Here is a 24,588-nt window from a genome sequence, read left to right on the forward strand (position 1 = left end):
TTTCGCTTGAGTTAAAAGGAATATTCTCTTGGGGTAAAAGGAATATTATCTTTTTTTTAGGAATTTTTTTTATAAAACTCTTCTATTTTAAAAACAAAAAATATAAATAAAAAATAGGATGTTACATAATACTTAAATAAAATTATCAAAATAATGTGTTAAGAAATTATTTATAAAATTATATGAATTAAAAATGTTATTATGATTTAATAATGATTAATAATACAAACAAAAATTTGATAAATATATAAATTAATTTGATGATAAATTATTATATTTTATTTAATATTATTTAAGATAAGTAATTTTTTTAAATATTTAAAATTATACAAATTTAAATTTTTTCGTATATTTTTAAACAATTTTATTTAATTATATGTTTATAATAAAATTTTTTATATAAAATAAATTTTTAATGAATTATAATAATTTTTAAAGGTATCTCCGTAAATTAGCTCTAACCTATTTTAATCCTATGAATTATCTGGTCAAGTGAATTTTTCACATGATGAATTTTTTAATCTTGTAAATTTTTTTATCTTAACACGCATGGGTTATAATTAAATTAGTTAGAATTGACCATTTTACACTTAAAAAGATTAATGTGTTGATTTTTGAAATCAATACTAAAAATTAATTTTTAAAAAAATAATCAAAATCTTATAAAGAATATGTATAAACAAAGTAAATATATAAATCTTCGTATATGTGAGTGTAAGGTAGGGCGGGTATTAAAGTACCTATGCCTGTACCTATCCACGTTCATTTTTTTTAAATTTGTACTCATTTAATAGATGATTTTTCTATCCATATATGTATATTTTGGGCTACCAACGAGATCTACCTTCCCTAAAATATTAATCATATTAAATGGTAAATAAAATTTTATTTTCATGTCTAATTTCCATTATCATTAATTAAATTTAAATATATTTTATTCGCAAAAAAAGTTAAATATAATTTAAGAGGCAATTAGATCCACAATTAAACGTTCACTCAATAACTTTTTAAACAATTTGTATATCATAAATTCAATTATAAAATTTATTAAACTAAATTAAAAATAATTTTGATAAATCATATAAAACAATTTATTAAAATTATAAAATTATAAATTATGCACAATTTCTTTCAAATGAGCCGTTAATTTTGTATTTTTTATAAAATTTTAACTTTAGTTTCTTATGTTGGCACAACTCATGAAAAGTTATATATAAAATAAAAATTGACATATAAATTTTTTTAATTAATTATTGGTCATTAAATATTGAAAATACTAAATTTAAAAATTAAAACTTGTTTTTTCTAAAACGTACTTAAATTAAAATCTCATAAAATTATAATAACTAAAAATATATTTAAATTTATTAATTAATGTTTTTAACAATAAGGGGTTGGGTTATTTTAATATTTTAAGTAAAGAATTGTACTTCATTTTTAATAATTATTATAGTTCATCACATTTATTATTATTATTATTATTATTAGTATTATTATTCAGAGTGATTGGATATTTTGGACATATCTTCTCCAATTTGGTTGAATGAGGAAGATCTGCAGGTGACGTGGCTTACTCTCTATCTCTACCCAACTATCCAGACACCCACTCCCTCTCTTTTTTTCTATTGCACTTTATTTCCTCTCTCGCTTTCCACGTCTCCCTCTCCTCTACGCCATGCCCAGGGCGCACTGCGCACCCCTCCCCAGTATCCCCCATCAACCTCTTCTCTTTCTTAATTCCAATTCACGCACCGCTTTTCGCACGCCAAAAACCTGAGGTTCTAACGCCTTGCCTAGCCCACTCCCTCTGCTAACGTGCGCCCTCCAAACGCTGCCGTTTGATCCCTTTTCCTGACAACGTCGTCGTCTGTGACGTCGCCGTTTATTGGAATGAGCAAGTGGGTGATTGTGCGCTTTGAATTTGATGGACCATCGATGGTTTCGCCAAGTGGGTTTGTGAGAACGAGCGTTTTTATCAAAGTTTTATAGCGTCGTCGTTTTGATGGCAGGGAGGGGGATTGGGTTTTTGTTTTGACTTTGAGCTTTTTTTGTTTTGGGTGAGTTAGACAAGTTTTTTTTTTTTTTTTGAATTTATTGTTATGGAGTCTGAAGGGCTTAATTTGAACATAGAAAGTGGTGGTGGTGGTGGTGGGAATAACGGTAAGAGTGCCGATGGTTTCATTGATAGAAGTAAAGTGCGGATTTTGTTATGTGACAACGATTCCAAGAGTTCTGAAGAGGTTTTCACGCTACTTTTGAGATGTTCTTATCAGGGTAAGAACACTGAACCCCTTTTATTTTATTTTTCCTTTTTTATCTTCCTTTTCACTTGGTCTGTTACGTTGATTTATGTTGCATAATCACTTGCTGTGATTTGCTGTGATTATGCTATGTCATCTTTTGATATTCTGGGCAGAAAAGGGTTTTATTTTTGGTTCGTGTTTTTGGTAAGATGATTTAATTTAATTTGAATTTGTTGCTAGAAAAAGGTTATTTTGGATCCAGACCTTATTGGTAAGTGGACAACAATACTATTAAAGGGTGATTTAGTCAAACTAAAACTTCATCAAGTCAAGTTTAACTATCGTTCCTTTTGAAACTAAATTTGTATTCTCTATGCTTATATTGAATTTCAACGAGTTATTGAAAATTGATATCATCACTTTTTCTATTTTACCTTTGAGGCCCGTTTGTTGAAGATGTAGATTAAACATAAGGCCACGAGAAATGTTTGGTTGGAATAAGATAGGGTTGTTTAAGACCTTACAGGGTAGTGCTTGTTGCAACTTTTAGGCGTATAATGCTATGAGCATTCTAGATTCATCACAAGTGCTTTTGGTTTTGAGGTTCAAGTTTTTTCTCTTTAAAGATATGTAGTATGAACACGTGGAATTTTTTCTATCAGTGAAAATCTGTCAAGTGGTGATTTCATTGAATGCTTTATGATACCTACGATGCGATGCAGTGTGGCTTGTTTGATTTAAAGCTTATGCAATTTATGGGTTTTTCCCTGAGATTATATATGTAAATCTCTTGGTTTTCTATGCTTCACACAGTTACTTCAGTAAAGTCAGCGAGACAGGTAATTGATGCACTAAATGCAGAAGGGCAACATATAGATATCATACTGGCTGAACTTGACCTTCCAATGAAGAAGGGCATGAAGATGTTGAAGTACATAGCTCGGGATAAAGAGCTACGCAGAATCCCTGTTATAAGTAAGCTTGGTTCTTTATTTTGTTAAGAAACCCTTGATGCTTTTGAAATTAAGCAAGTTATGTTCTGCTTCTCATCAATGTTTTGAATATCTTGTTTTGATAAGTGATGTCCGCACAAGATGAGGTATCCATTGTTGTTAAGTGCTTGAGACTTGGAGCAGCAGACTATCTAGTAAAGCCTTTGCGCACTAACGAACTATTAAATTTGTGGACACACATGTGGAGAAGGAGGCGCATGGTTTGTATTGCTCAACTTCTTATTTATTGACATTCCCCATGTTGTCTTCATTCGTCATAATATTAGTTTTCCAACTACTTACTGTCTGTAAACTTTGGACAATATGTACTTGATGCTGAGGACCAACTTACATATGCTTGCACTTCTGTTTTGTCCTATCAACTTTTACCATTACAATAATTGCTTTTAGAAAATTAGTGTCTGGATTTAAGCCTAATATGAGCCATAGTTTGAATGACACATGAATGTTCTTTAATTATATATATAAGATATTATAGTTTTTTGATATAATAAATGAGTAGAGTATATATTTTTCATTTTGAAAGTTTCTTTGGTAATTTTGAGGTTGATCTGACAATCTACATTCTACCAAAAGTTTTCTAGGTTTCTGATTTTACCAGTCAATTTACATAAGTTTTTTATAACAAAAACTATTTCCCTAATTTTGTATGGAGCTATTATAGGAGATGCTTATAATTTTGTAAGAGCCACATAGAATACCAATTGTCAGGCACCTCATCAGTGCAACAGTGTAGCTGTGTAGGCCAATGGAAGACACTGTTAGTTACATAAGTTATTAAATCAAAGTGTTCAGAGAGTATAAACTTTATGTCTGTTATCATCACAGAACATCAATTATAGTTTGTAGTTTCATTCTTGCATGCATTTATGTCAAATCAAATTTGTCAGATGCTAAGAATGTGGATTTAGGAAAGTGTCAGATAGAAAGAAATAACCTTGATTTAACAAGATGTTTCATATGGTAACACTTAACATGGATGATGGATCAACATACAATATACTTGGAATATAGAATGTTAGGTGGCCTCTCCCCTTTACTCTATCTTAATCTGGCTCTTTGCATCAAAACATTCATGATACTTTTCTCTCAATTTACCTCCATGCCTTTCCAATTTGAAATTGAAATTATATTTTATATCTATGCTCGCAGCTTGGACTAGTAGAGAAGAACATCTTGACTTATGACTTTGATCTGGTAGCATCAGACCCTAGTGATGCCAATACAAACAGTACTACCTTGTTCTCTGATGACACAGATGACAAGTCCAAGAGAAGCACAAATCCAGAGACAGGAATATCAGTTCAACAAGAGCAAGAGGTGAATGTTAATAAAAAGTATTTAAATAATGCAAGAATGCAATAATCAATGGGATCAACATGATCACAAACCAATGAGTTTGTGAATCATGGAAAACTTTGAAATTCAATTTATCTATGAAGAGGTGATATTTTTATTCAGCTTTGGGCATAGTTTGCAAATAGTTTTGCCTTTCAGACTGTAAACTTTGACATTGACATGCCTCCTGAGTTTTCATATTCTCTTTCAATTTGAAGGTGACATCTAGTCTGATGTCAGTCTAGAGATTGAATTATAATCCCCCAGGAATTATAGGTAATACAAATTGATGATTACACAGTATAGGCAAAATGATCATGTTTAAAAGAGCTCAAGCTATGGTTCTGATTCAAGTCATAAATAAGTTAATACCTCAATACCACTTTTAAGCAGCATTGGCATGGAAACCATTTAAAAAATCTTCTATGAAGTAATACTTTGAAAATTAAATCTTCATATTGAAGATATAAATGTCACAACTATGTTCACTGAAACTAATAAGAAAGAAAAGGAGTCAGAACTATTTGGAGAGCCATTATCACACTAGGAGTGTGTTAGAGATGTAATATAAAACTATTCATGTATCTTTACTTAATAGCATAACCTACTGGGAAGTTGGTTCATAATATGGTAAGCAGTATATAGTTCAATCGGAGCCATCCCCATTCTTATAGAAGGTTGTAAATCGGTCGTCTATTTTTTGTGTGAAACCTAGAGGACTCTTGCCATCGAAGTGGCATGTTGGAGATGTAACGCACAACAACTATGCATGTGTCTTACCTAACATCTTAAGCTTGTTTGATAGTTGGTTCATGACTGTAGAAAAATGGTGATGTGTCCTGTGCACAGCTATTGTCTAGAACCATTGGATTACATGTGGAGTGTATAGAAAAGTGGTGGTGTGTCTCCTCCACACAGATCCAGAGGTAATCCAGCAGTGTAGAAAGGAATTGAAGTTATTTACAAGTGTAAATGGGTTTAGACATAGCATTAATCAAATGAGGAATGCTCGTAACACTATTTAAGACACTCTTTTAAACACACTCAAGAGTTATTAGCTAAAATTTATTGAAAACTACAAAACTATAAGAGAGGAATATTAAATTAGGAGTGAAAAAGATTGAGATTGACATGACTTTTGTAATTAATTTATCAGTCAGCTACTCGTGTTTAAGCTTTATGAGTGGACATTATTATATAGCTGCTAATAACTTCAAATAAGGGATGCTGTTGTTTGTGGTCATTTATGCATGTAATTTATCTTTTCAGTCGACTGTTGCAATTGCTGCTGCTGTTGAGGAACCTCCTGATGCTCGTCCATCAGAATATCGGCCTGATGTGCATGGAATCAATGATCAAAGAACAGGTGTGCCTCTTCTTCATTGGGCATTTTTTAAAAGCAATAAATGATATATTATTTTTTACAATAACATTGTGACACCAACTAGTTCTTCATATGATTGTAGGATCATAAAATGATGTAAGTAATAAATAGGTAATAAATTTTGGATTTTCCCATCTTTTCTCACCTTTTAGTAAATTTTGTTCATGTAACAGAATCACTTGTTGTAGCTTGCCTGAAATATAGCTCTACTTTTCAATTCTAAGAATGCCTTCAATCTGAAAGGAATTTTTGAGTTCTTGAGGTTGAACAAAATTTGACTTACGTAAATACCCCATTTCACTTTTATTGTTTTTCCACTAATTTGCTGTAATTTTGTAGCTCATTTTTCTTCTGGTCCAAAGAAGAGTGAACTAAGGATTGGAGAATCATCGGCCTTCTTCACATATGTTAAAGCATCAATACTGAAGAGAAACTTTGAAGGGGTTGTTAATGTTGACAACAATGGTGCTACACATGTGAGGATGGAAGTTATGCATCAAGCATGTGCTAAACAAGGGGCTAATGACATTCCAGTTCGTGAAAATGGAGAGACATGTGAAAGTCAATCGCAAGATGACTTACCCAGCTGCAATAGTATACCTGATTCGTTCTCTATTGAGAGGTCTTGTACTCCACCGGCATCAATGGAAGTTTCACAGCAAAAGCACTACAAGGAAGAAAATTTACGTCAGTGTGTGATGCATCCAAGAAATGGGACTCGCTGTTCCGAGCTTGAAGTTTCTGGCATGGCCTCCCAACATGCTTATCCATATTATATTTCAGGAGTTGTAAATCATGTTATGATGCCTTCATCTGCGCAAATGTATCAAAAGAATATCCAGGACATGCAAAATCATCCTAATACATCTATGATTGCGCAGTACAATCATCTTCCCCAAGGTGGCCCTCATGCAACGGGGATGACATCCTTCCCATATTACCCAATGAGTATATGCTTACAACCTGGTCAGATTCCTGCGGCTCATTCATGGCCATCATTTGGAAGCTCAAGTTCATCTGAAGCAAAATTAAGTAAGGTTGATAGGAGAGAAGCAGCATTGATGAAGTTCAGGCAGAAAAGGAAAGAGCGCTGCTTTGATAAGAAAATTAGGTATGTTAACCGGAAACGACTTGCTGAAAGGCGGCCACGAGTGAGGGGACAGTTTGTCAGAAAGTTGAATGGTGCTAATGTGGACCTTAATGGACAACCTGCATCCATTGACTATGATGAAGATGACGAAGAAGATGACGATGAACAGGGTGCAAGAGATTCATCTCCTGAGGTTGCTTGAGTATGTCCAATTGCTGTGTCGACTCGAGGACGAAAGGCCAATCAATCCTTACTCTACTAATATTGTACTGTCAAAAGGATCTGCCTTGTTCCTTGCTTCGATGGAATGTTCTTACCAAAGCATCAATTGATGAGCATATGCTCTCACATATCTGGGGTGCTGATTCAATGAGTCCCCTCATCATTTATAGTTGAAACAAAAACTTGCTCGGTCATTTTTGAATGCTCAGTTCTTTAAATGATCAATCCTACTGAGCTCTTTCGGAAGGTATTACATCCTGCTGGTTATGTCAAACGCTGTTGAAAATATATCATGCTTATGTATTATTGGAACAGTTACAAGCAGGTTGTGGCTGCTTATTTTCATGGAGAAATGCCTAGACATATTAAAAAAGGTGACCTGAGAAAGAATTGTTTGTCTAAAATTTTACTTTCGAACAAAATTTCACAGCCATTCAAATCATCTTACCTTCCAAAATTTCTTTTACAACTACTCTATTTTTGGCTTACCATCTTAGATTAATTTTGGTACTTGAAAATATCACAACTATGAAAAACCTAGGTGCTACTTGGTTTTAGAAAATGTCTAATTTTTTATTTTAATTATAAAAATATTATTTTGTTATTTGTGTTCAGATATTTGTATATGAAACAATGGAAACAAAAAGTTTTACTGTTTCTTATACAAAATTTTAAAAACAATGAAAATGAGGCAATCTTTTTGTAATTAAAAGTAAAAATAAAAGAAATTCTTAAATCAAACGTTTCTCAAAATTTTACCCTTTTTAATATTTTGTACGAAGTTGATTTCACCCCTGATCATATTGTCTGCGTAATTAGATAAATTTAAAGTGTATGGTCAACACAAAAAGTTAAGACTTCTTGATAATACATTTTCAAGGTTATATTAGTAGTATTTTTGTCTTGCTTTCAATTTCATTAATTTTTCTTTTAGTTCAATTAGATCTTTAACTTTTATTTTCAAATTAGGTTAGTTTTTTCTTTTTTGTTATAATTGTACTGAATCTCCTCGAAATTTTATTGAATTTTTTTACAATAATTATTGAAATTGAATTACTCGATACAATTGCGATAAATCTAGTTAATTTTTTTTAAAATTATTTTCCAATAATTATTGAAATTAATTGAAGGGTTCCTCTTAACATTAGATTGTGATGGACGTCTCCTTGGTTAAAAATGATATCTAAGTGAGAATTAAGATTATTTTTGTCTTACTTTAACTTTGAACACTTATTTTTCTCTTTTAATTACTTGTAAAATTAATTGATAAGTTTTTCTATATGCTGAGTTGTAATTAATATACTAAAATTTTGTGGTTTTATTAGCTAAATGACAAAGAATTGGATCGTTTTTCTTGGTTCAAATATGGAATCTTTTTATTTTGAAAACAATTGATCAAATTTTTTTAGCGACTTTTTTTTGTCATTAATGTTGTTTTCTTACTAAATTTTGTTTTGTTTTGTTGTTTATACAAAGAAAGTTAGAAGCATTAAGATGACCTAATTCATTATTTGATCAAAATTTCAATTTTCAGGAAGATTTTAATACCATTATAATGAAAGAACTTACTTGTTATGAAAATGAAAGTTATAGAACAAAATTGAATGATAAAAAATAAAAGATAAAATTTAAACTAACCTTAAACTTAGAAGAAAAAAAATACGAATTTTGTCATTGTTTTTTTCAAATATCTGAAACTTAACATCAAAACTAGGACTACTTACATGGTCAAGGGACTCTAGGTCGAATGAAATCATAGTTTTCAAAGAAAATTGGTATTATATATACTGTTGAATGTGAATTGTCAATTTAACGAATCAAAAATCGGATTCTGCAATATACTAGGATCGTTTCCCATGTGCCATGAATCAGGAGGTAAGAGTACGATGAAGTAGAGATGTAGTGTATATGCTATGATAAAAATATGTATTGTTTTTGGAAAAATTTACATTTTTGTAAATTTAGTAAAATATTGATTTACCAACTCGAATGAAAGAATTTTACTGGTAAAAAGAGAAATAAGTGAGAACTATTGCTCACAGTACTCTTTAAACAGTCACATGGTTCGGCAACATACACCCCAATCTGAGATGTAGCTAAACCACATAATAAGCAAAGATGGCAGGCTAATGAGTCAGTTTAAAAAATAGAATGATTATAATTGCAAGGACCAGAGCTGTTATTAAGGAGCCAACAATACATTTGTTCCTGCTCATCCTTCTTGACATGGCTGCCAGAATTTTCTTGCTCTTGCTAATGTTATCATCCACTCCATGGAGCTAAATGGGAAAAACAATTAGTATTTCAGCCTTGACAACCTACCTGGACTAAGGCTTTGTTTGGGTGAGCTTGTAGATAAGTCCTTATAAGAAAAGAAAAATCATATGAAAAAAAACACCTTTTATAAATTAAAATTAACTTATAGTTCTCTACTTTTTAGAAGCTACTCTTATTTAACTTCTCCAAAACTTGAATAGATAAGTTATTTTTAACCTATGGAAGAAGTTTTATTCATTTTATAAATTGTTTTTCTTCTCTTACAAAGACTTATCTATAAGTTCGCCCAAACAGGGAAAGTATTGGGAAAAATCGATTTGACATGCTTGAGATCAGATTGATTCTTACAGCAAAAACAAATTTAAGTAGTCGAGTGCTTATAAGTACATCTGTTAGCTGAGCTTATCAAATGCTAAATCATCTGGATTGAAGGGGTCCAATACATTACAAAGTGTCATTAGGAACTAGTCAGTGGTAAAACTTACCGTCTTATGGGCATGGAGTAGAGATTGGCGCTGTTGATGCAAATCTTGGAGGATAGAGACACCAAGATCCTCCGTCTCCAACATTGTTTTTCTGCTCTCCTTTATTCTGTCAGTGGACTGATTTAATCTTTCAGTAGACATCAAAAGTCTTCCTCTTTGATCATTTGATACCTGTCCTAGCATCCATAAGTAGCAATGAGAATGCACAGTAAATGTAAAGGGCAAAAATATTTACATCTATCCATGCACTGTACATAAATAATATTGAGATGCAAGTGAATTTGCCACTATCAAAGAATCCAAAGTTGAGATTCCGAAAATCGGCATCATGTAATGTCTCCCACTTGCCACCCCTAAGAAATAGAAGACTTCAATCCTTTTAAGTTTTATGAATGTACCATGCATTACTACTGGCTTGGACACCTATATACTGGCCTGCTTTGGCTGGGAGATATTTATCATTTTCACTACCAAAAAGCCTTTAGAACAAAAGAAGTCACCGGCCAATCCTGATATCAGATCTCCCAACTAGTATCTTCATCTTCTTACATATTTTAGTAATCTAAGCTCGAAGTTCAAAAATAGGAATGTTGCATCGATTAACATGAATGATGGATAAGAAAGATACCGCAAATGTATCAGCCCTTCCCGACTCCAACAACTCATCTCGAGCAGTGACATTGACATTAGCTGATGTTACTCTTTTAACTTCATTTTTCAAATTGTTCAAATCAGTCTTATATTCCCTTAACTTGGCAAGAAGAGATGCCTTCGAACTTGGCTGCAAACTCCTAGCCTCTAGGTCCATTTTCCGAATCTGAATATATTCAAGCATGAATTATAATAGAATCAAACATGACGATGAGGAGGAGGAGAAGTCCTATTATACCAATGCATCAGCGTCATCTAAGTCAGCCTTTATATCAGAAAGTTTCTGCTTCTTTTGCTCTGCAGCACAAAATGGGAACTGGCAAACATTAATTAGAGAGAAAAGGATAAAGTTCTTCTCCTTGCTTTTATTTTTGTGTGTGTGTGTCATTTGTTGGGGAGGGGGGTTGATAAAAAAAATTGCATCCTTGATAAATAATCTTAAAGCCTTAAGCCTGTTCAATGAAAATTATATCAATATAAATAAATGAGTAAACTACCAAATTAGTCCTTCAAATTGTAATCTCCAAGTTTGACATTTATAGTCATTCTGATCCATGACTTAGGTGCATATTAGTCAATTTAGTCTCTCACGTTGTCGCCCATTAGTCAATCTGATCCCAATTGCTAAGGATTAAATCAACTAATGGTTGTCAGATTTAAGAATCAAAGTAATAATGTTTGTAAAAAATTAGGGACTAAATTGATTGATTTTGTAATGTTAGGAGCCAAGCTGATAGGTGATGTCAATTTCAAGGACTAAATTTTACTGACAATAGTGAAAGTCAAGGACTAAATTTTCTTTTGTATCATGTCAAGGACTAAATTAACTAGTGTTTATAATTTTAGGGACTTATTCGATGTATTACTCGTAAATAATTTTTCATAAGGAAATGCTCTTCATCATTTAGCAAGCCTTTGATGTATGACCAAACAACATACTCATATCATAATTGCATCTGCTGAAACTAGCAAAACGGAAATTATAAGATAATATAAAACATTACACGTTACATCCACCAGTTCCAATACGCATAAAATCAAACATCGAAAGAGAAGCATTTGAATATCTTTAGTAAAAAGCATAAAAGGAAACAACCCTATCATCTTATTTCTATAGTTTTCCAACCATTAACCTCAACAAAATAAAAAGTTTTGAAGAGCGAGTATAAACATAACAATGAGATTGCATTACCTCCATCAAGAGAAGAGGCTGCAGTGCATTGCCTCGAAAGATTCGCAGATAGTTCACAGTATTGACGCTCGTACCCTTCAAATACCTCACTCATCGTTCCCAATTTCTCAGTCCTGCATTTCCAATTCCAATAAATCAGATCCAATACAAGAAACAAAAACCTCAATTATTTACACGTTAATTTCACAAAAACACACACTTATGTGTGTTTATAAAGAAATTTTCGTAATTCTCCGTCTCCAATTCCTACATATCGATATTTTCAAAATTTTTTTTGCAAAAATTGAAATCTCATAAAATAGTGAGCAATTTGATGAAAGAGATGGTTAAAAAGGTGGATGGACATAAAATGCTTTGAGGCTGATAGAAAATCGAACCGGAGAATGATCGGAAGGGTCGCCGGAGATTGATCGGAGGAGAGTGGTGGCTAAAGCAACAGAGCTTCCCAAATACGAAGTAAGGTATCGAAGAAGAAAAACAACGAACCCGAGTTAGTTGGGTTTCAACGAACTTGTGATTATTTACGCATGTGCCATGAAATTATTCAGTGGACATTTCTGACCTACTTTCTATTACTTAATCACAGAAATGCTCTTTCAGTGAAGACCTGCTGGTGACCGGCATTTTAAAATATTAATTTTTACTCCTCTAATGATTGAATAGAAATATTTTATTAAAAGATAAAGTGGACAAAATTTTATATAAATAAAAAATTATTGGACATTTCATCGATATATATTTTTAAAATATAAAGAGATATTGACTATTAATTTAAATGTTTATAAATATTTAATTTATTTAAAATTTGTTGTACACGATTAACACATTAATATCACATTGTTTAAGGTATAATTATTATAATTTAATGTTCATAAAAATTGTTAAATAGAGTAACTTGGATGAGATATGAAATTTTCTTCAACAGTACTAATAAGTTTTAGTCCATTAATAGACACTACATATCTAACAATAAATTAATATTAAATTAAGTTAACGATTGTGCTACGTCAATGGTTATTTATCTAATAGGCTTCTTGGACAGTTTATAAACATTGCAATTTAATTAAAAAAGGAATTGAGGCAATATATCTTTAACCACAAGTGTCCTACTCTCAAAATAATGGCAAGAATAGTGCATTGATGACCCATTTCAAGCTACCATAGTCATTGATTAATTACTAAATATGAATGAGAGATAAACTAAACCATTCAAACGATGACAATATTATAGCATGTCATAATGAGATTCTTATATACTTAAATAGTAATTTATAGTCATTAATCTCGTTATAGTGGCACACCAAATGCAAAAGCGAGGAGGACTTTACTTTGTTTGGCAGCCAGGGTTTTGTAAAGTGCACTTAATAAACTGTGTTGATGGGGGAATACATGTAAGATAGGAGAAGAAAAATCTCATTAGTCCTAAATTGAATAGTCCAATCCATCAATGTTTATTTTTAATTAAGGACCAATAAATAATTATCCATTTAAACATAATTAAGTTATATTATTATTATATTTCAAAATTAATATAATGTATTCTAAATAATTCATTATTAATGTTAACCCACAAAATTGTAAATGAAAAAACTTAACACTCTATATTGGATAACATTAATTTAATTATTAGAAATGAAAGAATTACTACGACATTAGTAAAAACGTACAAAGGACGCATGCTCCAAGATTCATTTATCGAGTTTAAAGAAAGAGAAAGAGAGGGAGTGCGACTTTGACGGGGCTTCTTACACTAGTGGTTCATTGTTCCTATTCACACTTTGAGCTTGAGAGTTGCGGGGTTGCAAGGATGAAGGAGTTCGAAGGGGTTGACCAAAGGAGACCACTTTTCGAGTGGTTCTGGCAGGATGGATCAATTAAAAGCTAAAAAACACTCGACTGAGGAGCTAGATCAGATGAACAAAAGCACAAAGAAGGTGAAGGTGGACAACGACGCTTTCTTGGAGGGAAGCAGCATGAACATACAGAGGAGATTTTTGTGGACATGCAAGCAGATCAGATGCCTTCAAAATCTTTTAGATCTGAGTCTATTTCTTATAAAGAAAAAATTCTTGAATGTAAAGACCTAGATCTAGTCCTAGGAGAAGAAGAAATTAGAAAATCTGTCCTAGAGGATTTTAATATGATATCCGATAACAAGGAACTTGCGAAATTTAGGATAAAGTTCAAGATCTATGCCCTAGGTTGAAAATACCAATAGAAGACTATGAAAACTGGTGTTTCTTATGGAAATTCACGTTAATAGTCAAGCTTATAGGAAAAACTATAACCTTTAGCTACTTACATATGAAATTAAATAATCTTTGGGGAAAACATGGTTCCCTAAAAATTCTGGACCTCAACAATGAGTTCTTCCTATTAAAATTTGAGAACATAGAGGACTATGAGAAAGTCTTATTTAAGGGATCGTGGCTTATTCTAAACCAATACCTTCTTATTCAAAGATGGAAGCTCTTATTCAGACCTAAAGACTATAATCTAAGAAATATTGCTGCTTAGCAGACCTTCCTTTGGAACTGTACAATGAAAAGTTCTTGTGGCAGGTGAAAAACTATCTGGGGTCAATGTTAAAGATTGACCCCACACATCTTTATTAGCCAAGGGTAGGTTTGCTAGGATTTGTATAGAAATAAATTTTAGGAAAACTTTTATTCCTTCTTTTCGAGTTTTAGGTCAGGAGTTTAGGGTAGAATATAAAGGTTTGCACCTAATTTGTTTTAATTGTGGGAGGTATGGTCATAAGCAGATGTGCACAACAAACTCTAATCATAATAATGAGAATAAGTCTCTAATGGGTAATGATGATTTGAAGTTTGGAAAACAACATAAGGGATCTGCTATGATAGAAGGTCAAGACTATGAGCATACTCAAGTTAGTCATGAGAGGATCAATAGTAATGATACATGTTAGTTTGGTCCTTAGATGCTAGCAAAGAAACCTTTTAAGAAGAAACCTACAATAATAATCCAATTAATAATGGCAAAGGTAAGGAGTCTTACTTAGGTTTGATATCTTAGGTGCCTTTACCCAAGATTTCAGTCAAGATAGTCCTCCCAAATCTCTTTAGATGTTTGGTCCCCTCAATCCTAAATAAAATTGTAGTAATGATTCACATACAACTAATTTGGATCACAAACCTAATAATGGTATAAGGTCTTCTTTACATAAGAAAATAAATAAAAAACAGTAGGCTAAATTTGGTAATCTAGAAAAAGATAGAGAGGTTATTCCTCATCTAGGAAATTTCAATGAACCCTATAACATTGAGGGTAACCAGCAGAAAGTTAATCATGAGAGTTTAGATGCCTTGATCCTAATGAATGGAATCCAAATAGAATTATAGGAGAATACTAATTATGCGTGTTTTGTCCATAATTTAATTGATCTTAATTCTACTTATCATTAGAAGTTCCATCATATGCTTGCTACTGTTTACTCAGACAGACCCCCTGATAATGATAAGAATATAGAGCTAGTAAAGATAGGCTTGACTACTTAGGGAATATCCAAATTGTAGCTGAAAATAATAGTAGTGCCCATCATCTTCAGGACCTTTTCAAGATTAATAAATGATATAACACCCTAATATTTATTTAAATGATTTCTTCTATATAAATATAGAAATATCATTAATTATTGAGTAAAATAGGTAAAAGATCAATAAGTAAATAAGAAATCTTTGTGCATGTAAGTTTTGAATTACTAAAATAGGATAAGATTTTGTTAAGTGCTAGAAATTCATGTTTTATCATTAATTTAACACTCTTTTTGGGTTAAAATGTAAATAATTCTGGGCATATTAATCCCCCAAGTAGGTAAATTAATCTAATTCAAGAAGTCACAAGAGTGGTAGTATTTTGTTTTAAAATATTTTTCTTTTTGTGCAGAATTTGATAAAGTCTCAAGTTCATGGCTACAGCCCAAATCCACAGCTGCAGCCACGAAATTCTGTAATAAAACGAGAATTCCAGAGAGTTACAGCCATGACTATGAATCTATAGCTGCAGCTGTGAGAAGACAAAGTAATTAGGGCAGTCCAGATGTCTACAGCTACAGCCGTGAATCCATAGCTGCAGGCAGAATTAAAAATCTCAAATTTCTCTTATTTCAAAGACATGTGCGTATAAAAGGGAGATTTGGGGGAAGAAAAAGGGAGACGAACAGAGATCAAGAGAGATATCCAAGAGAAAATAGAGCACAAGGAAGACGTGGGGAAGGGATTGCTTAGGAACAAGGAGCCTTCGCCATCTTTTCCTCTTCTTGTAATTTCATTTTGTATCTTGCTATGGCACTGATAGACGATTGCCGAGTCACTATTAAAACAACTAAGTTTTCTAAAGATTTTGTAGTATAGAGCCAAACCTAGGTCGATTCACGGAGACACATTTTCAGTCAAATTCAATTTTTATTTTTCTTTTATAAAATGCAAATGAGATTTTTAGGGTTTTGAAAATTGCAATTAATCAAATTAAATTATGAACAGAATTAAAGTGAGTAAAAAATGAATTAAGAAATATCAATCCACAGAATATCAATTGCGTGTAACTCCGACTATCACAATATCTAAAGATTTAAATCCACGTTTGAACAATCACCCAATTTAATTATTAATTCAATCAAATAACCTAATTGAATAGAGTTACGAATTAAATCAAATAATCATTTAACCTAATTCGCATTAATTATCAAATTAGAGCATCAATCGAGTCCTAATTTAAAATCTAACAACAGAAAAGTTAATCACGATCGCAATAAACAATTATGAGATTAAAGAGAAAAAGAAAACAAACTTCGAGCAATTAGCATAGAACTCAAGTCGAAACTACAACGTTTGGATTCCACGGATTGAACGAGAGGTTTAACCTTCCATCAAAATACTTAACCCACGCAAGAATGAGAAAAGAACGAAAGATTTAGAGAGAAAGTAGAAACAAGGATTCTTATTTTAGCCTAGTCTCAAAAGCTCATAGTGTCTAATCACATACGCAAACACGCACACACTAATTTAGAATCTCATTAGTTTATTTATAAATTCTGATTAGGGTAAAATAATTAGCCAAAATTTGGGCCTCAATAATATCTAAAAGCCCAAATACAATTATTAAATAAAAAGAGTCCAAATGCAATCTTGCAAAAATATTCAGCAAATCTGTCTCAACTTATAAAAATCATAAAAAATTGAAAACAACTCCAAATCTAGCGATCGATATATGCATTTTAAAGCCCTAGATGTGTAAAATCCAAATGAAACTAGAATCATCCAAAAATAATATCTGTAAAAAAAGTTATGGCCGAAAGAGTAGTCAGATGTTAGAATTACCAAAAAATACGAAATTAAAGCATTTATTTGTAATAGGCCCAATTTATTCCAATAAGTAAAAAATGGTAAAAACTATAAAAACAAAGCATATTAAAAGTGTTTATAAATGAAAATAAAACTAGAAATCTAGACATAAAATATGTTTTATCAGGCACTCACCATGAGTGGCTAGTTTCTCTTGAATTAGATTCGATGTAACTACTAACTTTATTTCTTCTTGAGTTTATATGATATTTAGTTACCTTACTTGTGTGTGATTCTAATCTTAATGCTTATTTCAGCTTGTTAGGAAACATTTTCTTAATCTGAACTGAATCATCACACCTAACAAACTCTTGTACTAGGAATAGACTTTGGTTTGTTAGCCACTTATGTTCAAGTTATTGTTCTTAATGCAAGGTGTTATAATTAATCATAGAGGAATCATATTTTAAGATTAACTACCTTAGGACTTAATTTTGAGAGATCTGGTTAAGTTACTCAATGAATGTGGAAGTAAGATAGTTGAAATCATATTTACTTATTGAAGATAAAGTGTTAGCAAGTGCATTTGAATCCAATCTCTTTCTTGTATTAGGTTTTCTACTAAAATTTTACTTTATTTGCTTTTACTGTTTTTCATGCAAACCATGATTTCAACCATGCTTTCCATTTTTGTATATAAACAAGAAAGAAAATCACTATTATCACCAAATCCCTGAGAACGATATCAATTTGCTACAATGAAGCTTGGTTTGCTTGCCAAGTATTACCAAAAACGTCAGTAAATTATACATATAATTACATATTGTAAATGACGTTGTTAACAATTAGTCACTAAATATTATACATATATTTTCTAATCATCCTTCTCAGTAAATTTATCAAAGTGCTTCAACTCCAAATTAAAAACTTTCACCAATATAATTACATAGGGTAAATGACGTTGAATAGAATTTATTCACTAATATCTTTACAATTTTTCATTAAATAAATTAAACTTTGTAGAGCAGTTCCCTTCCTATCATTCCTTGTGAGTATGACCATAGAACAGATCGACCTTCTTTACCTGAAAAATAGTTGTAAGGGTGAGCATCCCTTGCCCACTAAATCTTAATTTACAAAATAATGAAATCAATGCAGAAAGTTTTCTTAAAAGTCACATATACAGTCAGGAACATTCCATTTCTAACAAATTCATTCATCACTTGATTAATTAATATTTATTTCTCCTTGTTTAATACTGTAATTCAATTCTTCAATTCATTTCATTTTATCATATTAATTCCAAAAATTTATCAAGTTATATCCAAAATACATGCATTCCTACTTCTTCTAGTTTACACATGTAGCATAGCTTCTTTTGTTATTTAAAGATAGTTAATCTATTCACATCAATTTCACTCCAAACTTAACTTCTTAATTAAACATATAATAACAAAATAAGAAAGCACATCACTTTACATGTATACAGATGCCATCATCTAATCCATAACTTTGTGCCACTTTATCCATTTCAAATTTGAATATTCCACCAATTCAACAAGACTCTAGGTATTCTCAGGCCCTTAAATCGCTGCCAACGTATTTTCTCTAGTTACAAAGGACTTACGCAACATAGATAGTCGTTGGTGAGGATACAACATGTGCATTCATAGCCTTCCAAGCAAAAGTATAGTTAGGAGTTCGGTCAACGATGAGGTCAGGCCTGTAAATGCTTCTCCACTTTTAAATCGTATACACATCAACTCCAGATCCTATACCCCCAGTATATCCCTAAACTATCCATACCATATTTCAATCATGGTACATCACTTTATACTATTCTAATACATATGTTGCAACCACATTAATCAATGTATTATAACATATGTGTTATAATCTCACCCATCGATGTATTACAATACATATATAATAATTACACCAATCAGTGTATTTGTAACACACGTACTGGTATTCCTTTTTCTTTCCTTCACATATATCATCACTTTTTCATATCACACAATTCCCTAGAAGTCATACTTATACATCTCTATTCACTGTCATACTTTCTATCCCCTTTCTCATCATTGAATTAATCAAAACATATTCATAATTTGCATATCCCAACTAATTTTGATTCACATATTAATACATCTATTCTTCCCAGTACCAATTAAACTTCATCAAGTTTATCCAATCATCATATTCTATTATTTTGGTACATAACCTCAAACAATAACACATTATCATACCATTCCACACAATCATCATGTTCTATCATTTCAGCAAACATTTATAATACAGTAACACATTAGCATACAATATGCTAGGGTCAGATACCCTCGAACTCAACCCAAATCGTGTGTAATGCCCCAAATTTTGTAATATTAATTATTGTTATTTATATATAAATCTAAATGCATATATATATATATATATATATATATATGTGTGTGTGTGTATAAGTGTAAATGAATGTTATAGATTTGCATTGAATGCGTAATGATGGTGTTTCTCTGTGTAATGAGTATGGATATGTGTGTGTGTATATATATATATATATATGTATGTGTGGATGTATGATTGATTGGATTGGAGTGGTTGGGATGAAAACAGGCTAAGTGCCTGGTGTAGGGAGCTCTCGCTGTAGCGAGAGGGCTCTGGGATAAAAGGGCAAAACTGTCACTTTTTCACTGTAGCGAGACATGTCTCGCTGTAGCGAAAGAGCGACAGAGGGGACTGCATTTCTAGGTTCCATCTCGCTGTAGTGAGAGAGCGACAGAGAGACGTTTCCATTTCTGGGTTCCATCTCGTTGTAGCTATAGCAAGATTCTGCAGAAACCAGGGTGCAGTTTCGTTTGAGTTTTTACTGCAACGACAGAGGGCGTCGCTGCAGCGAGAATATCTCGTTGTAACGAGAGTGTCGTGACCAGAGAGGATTTAAAGGGGTTAGGGTTCGTGGAGATTTCATTTTTCCCTTCTCCTTCGAAATTCCCTTGATCCCTTCACTCCCAAATCCTATTCTACCGATTATATTACCTCCAAAGTCGTTCGTGAGCTAGATTGAAGGTTGAATTTAAGTGAGAAATGCTTGGAGGTGAGTTTTAATGGTTAGAGTTTCAGTTTTTCATCCCTTTCTCTATTTTCGTGGTTCCCTGGGACCTCATGGAATTTCTCCATGTGTTTAGGACGAAATCTGTGAGGGGGAGCACTTCTTAGTGGATTTAGTGTGTAGGACTTCAATCCAAGGTAAGGGAGGAACTCCACCCTATCTCAATGTATTGTGATTCTTGTGTGTCTTGATGATTAATGCAATGTGGCTGAGATAGAAGATAAAAATTGTATTTGATGGAAATTGATATGCAATGTGATATGTGATAGAATAATTGGACCCCGTAAGGGTGATTATGTGTGATGGAATGCCATTGATTGGTGAATTAATGTTATCGTGAATAAATGAAGGTTATGTGCCGTATATTGTGGATAAAATGTGGGCTATGTGTCATGTAACGTGAATTAAATATAGGTTGTGTATCGTGTGCCAGCATGAATATTGCATGTGTGAATGAAATGTATGTGAATGGGGCGTGTTGGCGCCGTTATAGTGTGTTGTGAACGGTTCAGCAATACACTGAGGGTGTGGAGGATGAGGACGGCAGAAATACCTTAGGGAGGAAAGAGTGGTGGTGACACCGACTGTGGAACTGGTGTACCACAGGCCACACACTCTCTTCCTGACTACACCTCTGACCATTACCTTTGTTGAGCGACCCGTGATTGCTCACGTGATATCGTGAGGCGGGGGTAACCGGTGACCATTTATAGTGAAAATCTGTGATCACAGTGCCACAGTGAGCATGGCAGCGTGCCTTAAGCATGTGAGTGTGTATGATTGTTTGACGCCATGAGTGCATCGGTGTCAAGTTGAATTGAAATGTATGAAAACGTTGTTTATGTTTATTCTAGTGAAATAGAGGTAAGGTGAGACTCTACGATTGTTATTTATTGAGTAGTGTAGAGTACTCACCCTTACATTTATTTTTCAGGTAATCAAGACGATTAGCACCGAACTCAGTGAAGGGACAGATGGACTGCTATAGGACCTAGATTTTATTTTGAAATTGTTGTAATTGAACTAGTCCTGTAGCAGCTATTTGATATTAATTTGTAACCATTCTCTTATTTTGAATTATTTTATGAAAATTTGGTTATTCGGAATTATTTATTGAAATTAAATTTAAGGTGTTACATCGTGCAATTTCATAATAATTTACTAGAGGTCATATTTACTCAGTCTTGATAGAGTCTTCTAACCTAAAGTTCAATAGTCTCTACCTTTTATTACTCACCTTCGGTAAATATCAAGTAACTTAGTTATATAACTTCTTAATAATGTTCTAACCATGACTACTGCTAAGAATTTGATTCTAGTAATTTCAATAAACCCAAAACCTTTCTTTATACCCAAAATTCACTTTTTACCATATGTTTTCATAAAAATTTTATAGATTATTACTAAAATAAGTTACTTGGATTCTTATCGAGTCACTACCTACAGAAATAAACTAAGGCTCGAGAATACTCCCCTTACCTGAAAATGGGCCTGAGAACTAAGTTCTTCGTGGGCTCTAGGGAGAAATGTAACATTCTATAATTTAGTCCTCCAAAACTTAATAAATTTTTTTTATTAACAATAAATGAATAACAAGAATTAAAATAGGACAATTAGAATGAAGTACTAAAGGTGAGTGTTTGGGTACTAAGGTACTAAATTGGAAATTGTATGGATTCAAGATTTGGGACCACATTTTTATTCACCCCATCCCTTCTCCACTAATCCTCTCTTTCTTGCCACTCTCACACTCACAAACCCATTCATTCTCTCAACTCCACCATTTTCCACTTAGACTCTTGGAGAACATTGACCCTAGCACTCCATCTCACCACCACCTCACTAAATAATCTCCTCATTGTTATCATCATCATGGAATCACTCAAGTTTGCAAGGATGAGAACCTAAGTTGGTACATGCATGCCCTCTTCCTTCTCTTCATTACCTTCTTTATTCATCACCTCAACAATTCAATTTTTTTAACCCTAGCTTGTTAATCTTCCTGTTAAAGACTTATTTCATCCTCTTATTATCTCAATTTGTTTTGGAATTCTTAAATTTGATAGGGTCACCAGCGGGTCTTGAAGAAAAGGGGGGGAAAATAAGTTAAGAATGAAAGATTGAAATAGAAGTGGATTGAATTTGGGAGATTGAGGTAACCTAAATTAAACCCCACTAGATAGAGTCTAGATTTCAGAAATTTCATGCATGTAAGGTATTGATAATTTTGAGTATTTGATTGATGTCTATGTTTTAAATTTGGGTGTATTGATGTGTTATGTTTCTTGTGGATCTTTGATGATAATTGTATTATCTTTTGAATATGGTTCTGTACAATTAACATGGATTTATGTAGAAATTGAACTTGGATTGATGATTGGTATGTTAAGTTATTAATTGTGGTGATTTTGAATGTTAACTTATGAATTTGGTGCTTATGGAATGAATTATGATACAGTGATGCAAAGTCTTAGGAAATTGAGAATGAATACGTGTTTTTGTAGTTGAATGTGATGGTTTTGTGTGTAATTTTGAGTTGGAGAAGTGTTAAAGCTAAATAAGGGATCAAATTTGAAATCCTGGAAATTTTCGCCACGAAAATGATCCAAACAATCCCTAAATTTTCAAACCAAATTCGTGGCTACAAATTAAACTCTAATCCCTCTCTCTTTAATTTAGTCCTTCAAATGAATCTTATGTACTAATTGCTACTTAAACATGATTGTATAAGTATGAATTGCTTATGTAGTAACAGGTTGAGTTGTTATGACTATTCCTGATTTTATGGGATATGAACATTTTATGACTATAATCAATTCAAGACAATTAAATGTTTCCTCCATCAACATTGTTCAGTAAGTGGGTTGATTGTTCCACCAGAAAGTAAACTAGTCATCATTCAATTTAGTATTGGGTTATCCCGAAAAGGGGTTAATATAACCTGGCAGTTGCGTGGATAGGGATGCGCCTAGTGAGCTCAATTGTGCACACTGCCTGCACCTAATAAGGACTCCAGCGCACTAGTTTCCCGTTAGTGACTTAATAATTTATTTAATCCCATTGTAATTAGTATGTCACTGTATATGTATGTATGTATTGTGATCTATTTATTGATTGTTGTATGGATTGGATTCATTATAATACCTTGCATTTTGGGGATTTTTCCTACTAGACAGGCTGTTCACTGAAAGAGTTTTTATAGGTTGGGGTTACTCAGTCATATGTTTTCATATGACTGACGGTCTCAGTGGTGCAGATATTGACGACAGATATGACTTTGGGGCATGGAGTGCCTGATCTAGCTGCTACTATTTAGTTTATTTTGTCTATTTAGGTAGTGATGGTCACCCATGGCTACTTAGTTACTATCATTTGGACTCTAAACTCTCATTTTGTAAACTCAGCCACATGACTCATATTTTGAGCTAGTGGTAACTAGCAAGTTATGTATAACACTTGTAAATTTCTCAGACTCCATTTTGGTGAAGATGTAATATAAAACTATTATGTTTTATATGTGGTTTCTGAATTCGTTTTAGAAAAAAAAAACACTCTAAGAATTTAGGTGTGACAAGAAACTCCACATCTCAACTAGTAATACTTCCTAAGAGCTAGAGTTCTTTCTGACGTCACAAAATAAATTATGATTAGAAGGAGAAAGAGTAGAGAAATAAGAACTAGATTCGAAGGTTAGGCTCTGGAAACTTACTTGGATCTGAGTGGGATGGACATTTGAGCTCAGATCTAGCAGAGATTCAGAGGTATTGGAAGCTTTCTCTAGGATGGGGAAGGGAGAGAACAGAGTGATTAAAGAAGGAGAGGTGGTTTTGGTGAGAAATGAAATTTCTTAACGCAAAAGTCCTTAAATGCCTTTCAAACCCGTGCGATCTCGCTTGAGCAAGCACATCCTCGCTTGAGCGAGCTCTTCCTCACTTGAGCGAGATAACTAGACAGTGATTTTTCTAATATCATCGCCTGAGCGAGAGGTATTCTCACCTGAGCGAGAACGGGTCCAGAAAGCACCGTATTTTCTTGCGACATCTCGCCTGATTGAGCTCTATCTCTCTTGTGCGAGCTGCTCCTCACCTGGGCGAGCTCTCTTCTCGTCTGAGCGAGAGGACAGTTGAGGTAACTCTATCCTTTCTTGCTTGAGCGAGGCTTACCTTGCTTGAGCAAGAATGCTCCAAAACACCCATGCTTATTGAGTCTCTCCTTTAACAATGGCAAATGGTAATGGTAGGACACAATTATTCTTATCTTGTGTTGTTGCAATCAACAGTG

The 24,588-nt window shown here is 32.8% G+C and overlaps 2 protein-coding genes across 5 annotated transcripts; one reads left to right on the forward strand and one right to left on the reverse strand.

The window, feature by feature from the left end:
• Nucleotides 1-1,610: 1,610 nt before the first annotated feature.
• On the forward strand, nucleotides 1,611-7,891 carry LOC113846261 (two-component response regulator-like APRR1). The gene is made up of 6 exons (XM_027474324.1): nucleotides 1,611-2,274; nucleotides 3,057-3,218; nucleotides 3,323-3,456; nucleotides 4,409-4,576; nucleotides 5,864-5,960; nucleotides 6,318-7,891. Exons 1-6 carry the CDS (start codon nucleotides 2,100-2,102, stop codon nucleotides 7,268-7,270), a joined length of 1,689 nt encoding a protein of 562 aa, XP_027330125.1. The 5' UTR covers nucleotides 1,611-2,099; the 3' UTR covers nucleotides 7,271-7,891.
• A 1,506-nt stretch (nucleotides 7,892-9,397) lies between these two features.
• Nucleotides 9,398-12,406, reverse strand: LOC113874966 (vesicle transport v-SNARE 13-like). Of its 4 annotated transcripts, none has more exons than XM_027513321.1 (6): nucleotides 12,273-12,406; nucleotides 11,896-12,008; nucleotides 10,942-11,000; nucleotides 10,681-10,869; nucleotides 10,053-10,223; nucleotides 9,398-9,569 (listed from the first exon to the last, which is right to left on the reverse strand). In XM_027513321.1, the coding sequence occupies exons 2-6, from the start codon at nucleotides 11,987-11,989 to the stop codon at nucleotides 9,417-9,419; spliced, it is 666 nt and encodes a 221-aa protein (XP_027369122.1). In that variant the 5' UTR covers nucleotides 11,990-12,008; nucleotides 12,273-12,406; the 3' UTR covers nucleotides 9,398-9,416. The 4 variants fall into 4 exon arrangements, with proteins under 4 accessions (XP_027369122.1, XP_027369112.1, XP_027369140.1 ...); XM_027513311.1 differs by having other exon boundaries at nucleotides 12,240-12,400; XM_027513339.1 differs by having other exon boundaries at nucleotides 10,942-11,019; nucleotides 12,240-12,400.
• Nucleotides 12,407-24,588: the final 12,182 nt, after the last annotated feature.

The sequence above is a fragment of the Abrus precatorius genome, unplaced genomic scaffold (assembly GCF_003935025.1).
Source record: "Abrus precatorius isolate BTA unplaced genomic scaffold, Abrus_2018 Scaffold10, whole genome shotgun sequence".
NCBI lineage: Eukaryota > Viridiplantae > Streptophyta > Magnoliopsida > Fabales > Fabaceae > Abrus > Abrus precatorius.

Excerpts from the sequence above, each read along its gene's own strand:
- LOC113874966 (XM_027513311.1), bottom strand. Across the intron at positions 11,001-11,895 it reads AGCCTCTTCTCTTGATGGAG|AGCAAAAGAAGCAGAAACTT; the intron begins GTAATGCAATCT and ends TTTGTGCTGCAG. Across the intron at positions 9,570-10,052 it reads TACTCCATGCCCATAAGACG|CTCCATGGAGTGGATGATAA; the intron begins GTAAGTTTTACC and ends TTTCCCATTTAG.
- LOC113846261 (XM_027474324.1), top strand. The coding sequence starts at position 2,100 with ATGGAGTCTGAAGGGCTTAATTTGAACATAGAAAGTGGTGGTGGTGGT. Across the intron at positions 2,275-3,056 it reads TTTGAGATGTTCTTATCAGG|TTACTTCAGTAAAGTCAGCG; the intron begins GTAAGAACACTG and ends TGCTTCACACAG. Across the intron at positions 3,457-4,408 it reads TGTGGAGAAGGAGGCGCATG|CTTGGACTAGTAGAGAAGAA; the intron begins GTTTGTATTGCT and ends CTATGCTCGCAG.